The 10,585-nt window shown below is 64.8% G+C and overlaps 2 protein-coding genes across 2 annotated transcripts; both read left to right on the top strand.

Moving 5' to 3' along the window:
* The first annotated feature begins 294 nt into the window (after window positions 1-294).
* Window positions 295-2,817, top strand: CATIP (ciliogenesis associated TTC17 interacting protein). Its single transcript, XM_058809732.1, is given in 9 exon segments — window positions 295-370; window positions 597-809; window positions 943-998; window positions 1,318-1,404; window positions 1,555-1,725; window positions 1,894-2,028; window positions 2,030-2,183; window positions 2,283-2,371; window positions 2,587-2,817. Coding segments are annotated over 9 exon segments (1,212 nt in total).
* A 2,288-nt stretch (window positions 2,818-5,105) lies between these two features.
* Window positions 5,106-9,721, top strand: SLC11A1 (solute carrier family 11 member 1). The gene is made up of 13 exons (XM_058809679.1): window positions 5,106-5,192; window positions 5,480-5,599; window positions 6,311-6,417; window positions 6,497-6,567; window positions 6,660-6,727; window positions 6,859-7,014; window positions 7,155-7,313; window positions 7,492-7,581; window positions 7,760-7,879; window positions 8,301-8,450; window positions 8,531-8,604; window positions 9,060-9,213; window positions 9,293-9,721. The coding sequence occupies exons 1-13, from the start codon at window positions 5,121-5,123 to the stop codon at window positions 9,392-9,394; spliced, it is 1,443 nt and encodes a 480-aa protein (XP_058665662.1). The 5' UTR covers window positions 5,106-5,120; the 3' UTR covers window positions 9,395-9,721.
* The last annotated feature ends 864 nt before the right edge of the window (window positions 9,722-10,585 follow it).

Genomic DNA, 10,585 nt, shown 5'->3' with positions numbered 1-10,585 from the left:
GACTGGATCAATTTTACACCTGTTCGTCCTTTTCTCTCCCCCTCGGTGAGGACTAAACCCCGCGGCGGGGCGCGGCCCCTTTAAGGGGTGGGGCCAGGGCGTTGCCGGGAGACGGAGACGCGTCGGGGTCACCGGGTGGGTCCGGCAGGGCGGGGACCGGGGAACCCGGGGGGACCCGAGAGGGCTGCGGAGGCGGGCTGGGTGTCACTGCCCCCTGGTCACGCGTGGGGCGGTACCGGGGGAGCCCCGCCGCCCCTGACTGAGACCCCGGCAGCAGGAGCCGCCAGGCGAGGCATGGAGCCCCCTCCCGAGCGCCCACGGGACAGCCCGAGCGTGGCGGACACTGCTGCCGAGTTCCTGAGCCTCATCGGTGCGTGCCTCCTCCCGCCCCCCTTGTCCTGCAGGCTGGGGGCACCGGCCCGGCAGGAGGGAGCCGGAGAGTGAGGGATTGAGAGTGGGGGATAAATGGCGAGGGGCTCGGCCCAGCCTGCAGGGGGGCATGGAGACAGGGAGGGGCACTGGGCAGGGGCGACGGTCCCTTCGCGAGGGAGTGACCAGAGTGACCATCTCCTCGCGGTCACCGTCCCTCTGTGCAGGGCTGAAGGAGCTGGAGGGGTGCCTGTTTGCTGAGAGGCTGGCAGTGGTGGCCGTGGGGGCCTCACCGAGGGACGAGGCACAGGGCCAGTGGTGGATGGCAGCCCAGTGGGCACCCTACCAGCAGGAAGGTGCGCCCATGCAGAGCTGCATCCTGGTGCAAACCAGGTTCCGAGGCAAGCACAATGGTGTGCTTGTCTCCAGCAGCCTCAAAGGTGAGCCAGGGGTGGCCTTTGGGGAGTTCCTTCCTCCCCAGGGCTGGAACATCCCTGTCCACCAGCCCCCAGGGCTCGGAATGGGGACAGTGCCATCCAACAGGATTGGTTAAGCATGGCTTTGTTCTGCCAGCCTATTTGACGTGGCAGCTGGAGACCCTGGAGCAGGAGGAGCAGGAGTGCCTGGAGGTGACTGATGTGGTAGTGGCATGTCCTCTTCCCTGTGTCCTACCTGCTGCTCTGGGGTGTGCCCTGCCGTGGTGCCCTCCGGGGGCCTGTGCCCCCTGCAAGGCTGCTGTGGGTAGCCTGGTGTCCTTTGTCATGCTCAGACTGCAGCTCTGCCCCACCAGCCTGGTCCCCATCCCCTCCTCTGGGTGGCAGCTGGGGTGGGGAGTTTCCCACAATGCATCTGCTGTGGTACCCGACTGACAGCGGGGCCGGGGTCCCCCCTGAGAGGAGGGGTGCCCTGGCTCTGCCCCCCACCCCGTGCCTCCCACCCCTCCCGCAGCTCACTCCACACCCCATCGAGAAGAGGACCCACTTTGTGAGCCACGAGTACGGCATGACGGTGACGAGGACCCTGCAGGAGGGAGGGGTGAGGCTGAGGGCAGGCAGGGTGACATCCTGGGAGGGGACAGCACCGCTGGCCTGTCTCACCGGGGCTGCCCAGCTTCGGGGATGCTGTCCCTGGGGATGCAGGACAGCGTCTGTGGCTGTCCCATGAGGCAGGCAGGTCTGTCCGCAGGCAGAGCCGCAGTGCCACAGCTTCTCGTACGGCCGGGCCAGGCTGCGGGCGCGGCTGCTGGAGGGCGCCAGCCTGCTGCTGCTGCGGGTGCTGGCCCGCCGGCGGACAATGCCCCCCGGCCTCGTCTTCCCAGCCATCAACAGCGAGGGCGACCTCTGCACCTTCAGCTATGTGAGCCGCCGGCCGGAGGGCCTGTGGGACGGGCGGGTCTGGGCCAGGCTGCGATACAGGATGGGATGCGGGAAGTGGGAGTGGGCAGAATGTGGCGGGCAGCATGGGGATGGCAGCTGGGGCAGGGGGGACTGAGCCAAGGCTGAGCGCTGTTTGTACCGCCCCCAGTCTGCCCTGGGCATCCAGCGGCAGGCGGTGGGCTCGGCAGAGACAGAGGTGTTCGTGATCCGCCGAGCCGTGCGCGCCAGCACCGGGGCCCCCAGCGTGTGGCACAGCAGCTTCCTGCCCAGCGGGTGAGGGCAGCGCTGCCAGGGGCGCCCAGCCCTGCCAGGCTGCAGGGACCCACGGTGGGAACGCCAAGGGCTCTGCTTCCCCTCTCAGGCATCTGGCTCAGCTGATGCAGATCGGCGCCCCGGTGCTGATGCTTCTCCAGGACGAGTCCATCCTCAGCAAGTCAGGTACTGGGCAGGGGAGGTTTGTGCTCCCCCAGCACAGGCAGCCCCTCCCCGCTGTCTGGCAGTCCAGGGGGAACACCGTGCCCTGCCTTCTGCTGCCAGGTAGGTTTGCACCCCAGCTCCCCTTCCCCAAAGAACCCCTGGAATGGGATGAGGACATGGAGCTCTACTCCTATTTCCTGGACAGAAAGGTAAGATGGACATGGGGACAAGGGGACCTGGAGCTGTGCCAGTCTCCCTGGTGTGTCCAGGAGGCACACAGAGGGGGCAGGGGACAAACATCCTTCCTCACACCCTCTCAAGTGTGGGAAAGGACCCGGCTCCTGTCCCCCTCACCCTGGCACAGTGCCCATGGGGGAAATGTGTGTTTGTGCCCACCCCACCCATCCTGTCCACCCCACTGCAGGAGGAGCTGCAACTCTCCCATGCTGCCTACCTCCAGCAGCACCCTGAGGTGCGGGCACTGCTGTCTGACTTCCTACAGGCATTGCTCCACCAGCAGCCAGACGACACCATCTCCTTTGCTGCGGAATTCTTTGCCCACCAGCGGCCCATTGGGAGCCCCTTTGCCTCCACTGGTGCTACCAGCCCCCTCCCCAGCTCCCCAGCTGGCCCCCCTCCAGCTAACAGCAAATAAAGCAGCCAGCACTGCCTGCCCGGTCTTGTTTGCTTTGGGGAAACTGAGGCTCAGGGAGGGCAGGTGGAGTGAGCTGTGTGCCCAAGCCCTGCCATTCCTTCTGGGTGGGATCCTGTCCCTCTCCCAGCTGTTCCAGCCCTCACTTAGGGGGTGGGGGTGGCTGGGGCATACTGTGGAGCAGGGCCAGGCTCACATCCCTGCGCCTGCCAGCACCCACGTGTTCCTGGGGGACACCCCTTGCCCATCTCCCTGTGGGACACGGCCTGGCTGGCAGAAGGGTGCCCGCTTGTGTTGGCACAGCTTGACACTGCAACGCTGGCACACCATCCTTGGCATGAAGGTCCCTGCACAGAGGGTGGTGTGAGCACCCTGTGGCCCAGAGCCCGCCTGCCTGGGTGCTTCCCCAGCAGCCAAGGCCGCATTTTGATCTCCTTGTGCAACACGTGCCTGCTTCCTCCTCACTCCCACTTGTATGGCATTTCCCCTACTCCCGTGGGGCCAGCCCTCCCTACTCGCCCTGTGGGACACTGTCCCCTGTCCCCACATCCCCACAGTCACCCCAGCAGAGCCCTTGGCACGTGATGGACAGTGACACGCAGGCTGCTCCCACAGCCCGGTGAGGGAGCCTCGTGTTTGCACGTGTGTGAGGCAAAGGGGAGGGAAGGGGAGGGAAGGGGGGGGGAACCGAGACTGTGTGTGCTCATAAGGGTAGGGAAGGAGCACTTCCTTCTCCTATCCTTCTCCTCTCCTCCTGAGGAGGGGGAGGGATGACACAACTGCGGGGGGCTCCTTTAAAGGCAGGGCAACGGGCACTGCGCTCAGAGCTGAAATCAGGAAGCCTCAGCACTGTGGCTGGATCAAGTCCACCCATGGCATCATTGGAACCAGGTGAGCCTCACAACACTTCTTGGTACCCCTTGTGCCTCCTTTCATCCCCTAGACCCCCCTTCCCTCCACCCTGGGACCCCTGGCTGTGCTCCGTCTTTCAGTGGGCACCATTCCCCCCAGCCTGTCCTGGATTCCCCACCTGCCCCATTCTCTGTTCCCTCGAGCCTGGGAATGTGATTCAACCAATTCCCAGGATGCAGGTGGGCTGCAAAGGGGGGATCAGGACCAGCACCAGCTTCTTGTCCTCACTCTATGCCCATCCAGCAGCAGGAGCTAGAGTCATGTTCCCTCCTGTCCCTGCTGCCCAGAAACGCACTTGGCTCTTGGACTGCTGAAGACAGGGCTCAGACCAGGGCTTTTAGGGACACCTGAGCTGGAGGTGGCATCTGATCCCTTTGGGTGGCCTTTGATAGATCCCATATAGCCATCCTCATGCCCCCCCTGGAAAACCCTCATGGGTTCATGAGGCAGGGTCAGGTGGGACTGAAGGAAGCTGGTACCAGCGCTGCCAGCTCACGAAATGTCCTTGTCCCCCTGGCAGGCTGCCACCTCCCTTCCTCTTCCTTGTCCCCCTCAGGCCTCACCAGGTCCCTGAACGGGGATCCCATGGCCCCACAGCGCCCTGGCACCCAGGACCAGACCTACCTGGACGAGCTCATCAGCATCCCCAAGGGCAGTGGGGTAGGTGCTGCATGGCCATGTCTCAGGGAGGGCAGGGGAACGGGACGGTGCTGCAGGGAGCTGGAGCTGAGGAGGCAAAGGGCCACTGCAGTGGGGAACATGCATCTTGGTCATGCCCTGGGGACATGCCCCCAGCTCCCCAGACCCAGCTCAGGCAAGTCACAGGCCTAGGTTGAGTGTTTCCATGCTTAGAGTTTTCCAGAAGGAGAAACTGAGACAATGGGGCAAGGTGCTACCCAGCCACAAGGATCACCCCACTGCTCACACACCACTCCTGGGCCACCCATGGATGAACCCAGTGGGGCCCCCCAAGGCTGCTTGCACCCCACCAGAACTCCCCATCCTCGTCTGGTCTCGGGGCAGTGGAACACAGAAGGGGAAGGAACAGTATTCCCTAGGATAGCAAAAGCAGAGGACAGCAGTGGAATCCCATGGGTGCCTGACAGCCCTGGAACCCCCTGCAAACCACTGTCCAATGGGTCAGAGGGGGCTCACTGCCCCTCCAGCACTGCTGCTAACAGGGGGAGGCTGGGGCAGCATTCCCTCTCCAGAGCTGTCAGGAAAATGCCCTCCGTGTGCCAAACACACCCGTGCGGGCAGCGCCGGGCTCAGGGGCTGGATGTGCAACCAAGAGACTCTGCTTTGAACGGGGCTCCCGGCTCTGACCCGCTGCCTTGTCCCAGCCCGGGTTCAGCTTCAGGAAACTCTGGGCTTTCACCGGTCCCGGATTCCTCATGAGCATCGCGTACCTGGACCCAGGGAACGTGGAGTCGGACCTGCAGGGCGGGGCCCTGGCGGGGTTCAAGGTGAGCGGCTCCCCCCGCGCTCAGGAAGCAGGCGCGGGTTTCGTAACCTCTCCAGCGCCAACGGCTGCTCCTGGCAGCTGCTGCCCCAGCCCGGGAGCAGGAAGGGCTCGGGGGCCTCGGCACAGGGGCAGCACACCCAGGGGTGCGGGGGGCGCCCCTCTGGCTGGGCTGGGAGAGCACCTGCACCCTTCTCCTCCCTGCCACCCTGGCTGAACCGGGGACCCCCGGGCGGCTGGGTCCTGCCCAGCACCCCCAGTCCCCGCTGCCCCCCTCCCTCCTGCCCCCAGCTGCTGTGGGTGCTGCTCTGGGCCACCGTCCTGGGGCTGCTGTGCCAGCGCCTCGCCATCCGTTTGGGCGTGGTGACCGGGAAGGACCTGGGCGAGATCTGCTACCTCTATTACCCCAAGGTGAGCAACCACGGGGAGTGACAGTCTGGGACCCCGTGCTTGGGCTGGTGACAGCCCTTGCAGGGCTGGAGAGGAGCAGGAGGATGCTGTGAGCGACCTGCCTCTCTCAGGGGCTCCCCAAAGCCCCCCAAGCCCTGCTGTCCCCCACCTAGGGGCCAGGGTGAGAGGCGGTGAGCAGCTGCTTCAGTGTCCCGGTGTGACCTGGGGACACACGAGATCGTCCCCGCGAGAGTCAGCCCAGGCGTGGGGCAGCAACGCGAAACCGAGACGCAGGAAAGACGCGGGAAAGCCTGAGCGTGTTGGGGCAGAAAGCTGGGGGGAGCTCCAGAGGAGGGATCACATGACAGAGGAGGGGGCAGTTGGGGGTCCCATCTTAGTGTCAAAATCCTGATGGGAGGAACGAGCTGGGTGAATGACAGGTCCCCAGAAGGAGGGTTGGATGCATCCCTCTGCCTCCCTCAACCCCCCCCTATCTAGACAGACAGATCCTCCAGCTCTCACTGGAGCAGGGATGAGGAGGGGGGGAACAGGCTCGGATTTAATACCCATCTTTCATCCTGACTTTGTGTTGTGAAAGAAGCTGAGAGGGGTCTTCTGGAGTCCCCATGCTGCTCTGCTACAGCCTGGAGACTGGGATTTGCACCCAGGAGCTGTGCTAGCTTGCCCAGAGCTAGGCACCACTGTGGGCTCAGGCACCTCTGTCCCCTCCAGGTGCCCCGTGTGCTGCTCTGGCTCATGATTGAGATCGCCATCATCGGCTCTGACATGCAGGAGGTGATCGGGACAGCCATTGCCTTCAGCCTGCTCTCAGCTGGCCGGTGAGGCTCCCCACAGGCACCCCCAGCTCCCCCTTGGCCCTGCTCCATGTATCTAATCCTGTCCCTGGCCATCCTGCAGCATCCCCCTCTGGGCTGGGGTCCTTATCACCATCGTGGACACCCTCTTCTTCCTCTTCCTCGATAAGTATGGTGAGCACCAGGAGGAGGGCTGGAGGTGCTGTCAGTGCCCATGTGGCACCAGTGACCCTGCTCTGTTCCACCCCATCTCTTGACCTCTCTAGGGCTCCGCAAACTGGAGGCTTTCTTCGGCCTCCTCATCACCATCATGGCCCTGACCTTTGGCTATGAGGTGAAGGGGGGAGCTGGGCACAACCCTTTTCCTGCAAGGCTGGCAAGGGACCCTGCCACACGGTGTCCCCGTGCTCCCAGCCTGTGCCAGGGGGGTGGCAGCTCACAGTGCCCCCTCTCACTGCTTCCCAGTACGTGGTGGTGGGGCCGAGGCAGGTGGAGGTGCTGAAGGGCATTTTCCTGCCCAGCTGCCCGGGCTGTGGGCGAAAGGAGCTGCTGCAGGCCATGGGCATCATCGGCGCCATCATTATGCCCCACAACATCTTCCTGCACTCCTCCTTGGTCAAGGTGAGATCAAGGCACTGCCACGGGCACTGCTCTGCCAGGGTGCCTCAGGGTGCACTTGGTGGGGACCAGACGGCCCTGGCTGTGGGACAGGGGTGCTCCCGTGACCCCATGTCACCCACCATGCCACTGGCCATGCCCAGACACGGGTGATCGACCGCTCCAAGAAGGAGGCAGTGCGGGAGGCCAACATGTATTTCCTGACCGAGTCCTGCCTGGCCCTCTTTGTCTCCTTCCTCATCAACCTCTTTGTCATGGCTGTTTTCGGCGAGGCTTTCTACCACCAGCGCAACGAGGACGTGGTGAGTGTTACCCCATGGCCACAGGGGGATGGCAGCTGTGCCCAGCTGTGGGCACGGGTGGGACCAGCATCCCCTGGGCACTGCACGTTCTCCTTCCCCGAGAGGTGATGTGTGGGGCTCCCCTGTGCCTGTGGGAGCTGCTGGGTGGTGTCACCCTCGTGCCTGCCGTGCCTTACAGCACAACAAGTGCATCAACAGCAGCATCAGTCACTTCGCCGGCATCTTCCCCACCAACAACGAGACAGTCTCTGTGGATATCTACCAGGGGGTGAGTGCCACCCAGCTGTGCCCAGTGAGCTTCCATTCCCATTTGGGGGATGTGTCACTCTCCCCATCAACCCCTGTGGCTGGGGGGGGTTATAACCCCACTAGAGATCTGGGAGCTGATGGGAATGCCTGGGGTGGGGGACACTTTAGGGTGCCCACTGGAGTGTCCCTACACACAGGGTGTCATCCTGGGCTGCTATTTCGGGGCAGTGGCACTGTACATCTGGGGCATTGGGATCCTGGCAGCAGGACAGAGCTCCACGATGACCGGCACTTATGCAGGACAGTTTGTCATGGAGGTGAGAGACAGGGATGCTGGCCCTTGCCCCCAAGGAGGGGCTGAGAGCAGGGAAATCACAGGTGAGCCCTGGGCAGGGGGTTCTACGGGCAGACACTCCCCCAGGAGTGTTTGGAATTGCCCACCATTCCTGCAGGGAGCTGGTGGGTGGCACTTGCTAGCACTAGTGTCCCTGTTCCCCGCAGGTGGGATGGAGACGGTGCCCACCCGCTGCACCCTGCGGGTGCCCCACGCAGTGTTTCCCTAGTTAATTAGATCCTGTGTTAACGAGTCGGAGCTGACACCTAGTGGGGCCCGGCAGCCCTGCAGGAGCCCGCTCAGTGCCCTGGCACAAGGGAGCGGGAGATGCCGCCCCTGTTCCTCCCAGGCAGGGTTTGGAGGGACTAAGGCACAGCGAGGGTGCGGGCTCTGCCGTGTTCCAGGGCTTCCTGCGGCTCCGCTGGTCCCGCTTCACCCGGGTGCTCCTCACCCGCTCCTTTGCCATCCTGCCCACTGTCTTGGTGGCCGCTTTCAAGGACATCAGCCACCTCACAGGCATGAATGACCTGCTCAACGCCCTGCAGAGCATCCTGGTAAGGGGCTGGGAGGGCACCACCTGCCCCCAACACCCTGGCCTGGCAGCCATGACGTCCCCATCCCGCTCTCCTTTCAGCTGCCTTTTGCCGTCCTGCCTGTGCTCACCTTCACCAGCCTGCACCCGCTCATGCAGGATTTCAGCAACAGCCTGTGAGTGCTGGGGCTCGGGGAGGCACAGGGGAGGCAGAGCAGGGAGCTCTGGCTGCAGACACCTTCCCTTTGGCCCATCCTGCACCCCCAGACCATGCCATGGGGCAGTTAGTGCAGGGACGTTGGAAGGGTATGTTCATTCTCACCTGCCCAGGGCAGCCAGAGCATAACAGACCCCATCACTACCCTCATCATCCTCCTCCCAGTGACACATCTGGTTCCTTGGGCACCCTGGACCCTCAGCATCCTCCTGGCACTGCCAGCCCTGGATTTGGAAGGTGGCCAAAATCCACACCTAGAGCCCCACTACGGGGTGAAATATAGCTGTGGAGTGCAGAGATGTTCCTGCTGGGGTCTGGTTCATGCACAGACTCAGTTCCCCCAGCCCTCTGTGCCCAGGGGCACACAGGGTGGGGGCCCTGCCCTGGCACTGATGCCCACTGCCCTGCTCGCAGCCCGGGGAAGGTGCTGATGACCCTCATAACGGGGCTGGTCTGCGCCATCAACATTTACTTCGTGGTGGACTTTTTGCCAACACTGCACGGCCTGGAGTACCACATTCCCCTGAGCCTGCTACTGGCTGCCTACGCGGCTTTCGTCGCCTACCTGGTAGGGCTGGCACCGCGGGACAGGGGCGGGACAGTGTCCCTGCTGGGTGCTCATCCACCTGTCCCCTTTGTCCCTGCAGATCTGGACATGCAGCATCGCACACGGAGCCCGGTTCCTGGCCCGGGGCCACCACAGCCGCTTCAATTTCGGTCTCGCCCACGACCCGACAGAGACGCGGTGACAGATCCCATCCCTGCTTGTTATCCTCACGACCCTGCCCGAAGCGGCCTCCTGGACACGGATTTGCTGCCACTCCGAGTCCGGGCACGTTTTACCCAGCAAGGAAAGGGTTAACACACAGGCAGACCTCCCACCAGGATCTGAGAGCTCAGCGCTTCTTCCCACCCCCAACCCCCGCCAATTCCGGGGTGCTGGTCCGGGCTGGATGCGAGGGGAGTGGGATGGAGCGGGACATTCTCCCATCCATTGGCACAGACGCTCCAGAGAATGAGCCGCGGCGGAGACTTGCCCTGCTCATTACTGCCGGCCCCCGGGACCGCTAATCACCGCTGGGGATCGCTAATTACCGCCGGGGACCGCTAACCACCCCCTGCCGCCCTGGACCGGCCCCATCCCCACGGGGTCTCCGAATCTCGGGGGGCTGGGGACGGCTGATAAACGGCGTGTTTGGAACCGGCTTCGGCCTCGCTGCTGCTGCTGCTGCGCGGCCCCAGCGTGGGGCAGGGACCCCCCGGGCCCACCCGTACCCCGGGGGCGGCCCCTTTGCCCCGGGCGGGGGAGTGGCCGGGCTTGCCAACGCGTGGGGGCTCGGCGCCAGCTTTTCGCATTCCCGCGGGGGAAGCGGGGCGGTGGGGGCCCCCCCGTGCCCTCTCCGCCCCGGATGCCCCGTTTCCCGCTCGCCGGTACCGCCGGATGCGGCTGCGGAGCCGCCCGGGTCCCGCACGGCGGGCGGGGGTCCCGGCGCTCCGGCCCCGCCGCCGTTCGGTTCGCGCTTGCGAGACGCTCCCTGGCCGTTTCAAGGCTCCCCGCTCTGCCCAGGACCCCCACCCCGAAATCCCCCTTCTCGACCCCCTTCCCGACCCGCCGCTGCACGGGGAATTCTGGGGGCGGGCACCCCCCCAGCCGTGCCCCCCACCCCGGGAAGGGACCCCCCCCGCTCCCGGGGGCCGCGCTTGTTTATGTGAAGAATGTCCCCTTCCTTAAAAGGGCGATGGCGGACGGGGTGGGGCGGTGCCTCCCCCGCCTCCGCCATGGCCCGGCCTGAAGGAGGAGCCAGCGCTGTGGGGCCCGCTGAAAGGCGGGGGCTCCCCCTGCTCCGCGGGCGCTGCCCACCCGAGCCACGGGAGGAGGAGCAGGAGACGCCCCTGGCTCGGGTGCACCTGCCCGGGGTACAAAGCCTTGAGGGGATCAC

Source organism: Ammospiza caudacuta, chromosome 8, assembly GCF_027887145.1.
Source record: "Ammospiza caudacuta isolate bAmmCau1 chromosome 8, bAmmCau1.pri, whole genome shotgun sequence".
Classification (NCBI taxonomy): Eukaryota; Metazoa; Chordata; class Aves; order Passeriformes; family Passerellidae; genus Ammospiza; species Ammospiza caudacuta.
Note: the sequence above shows the minus strand (reverse complement) of the source record. Positions and strands in the feature narration are given on the sequence as shown.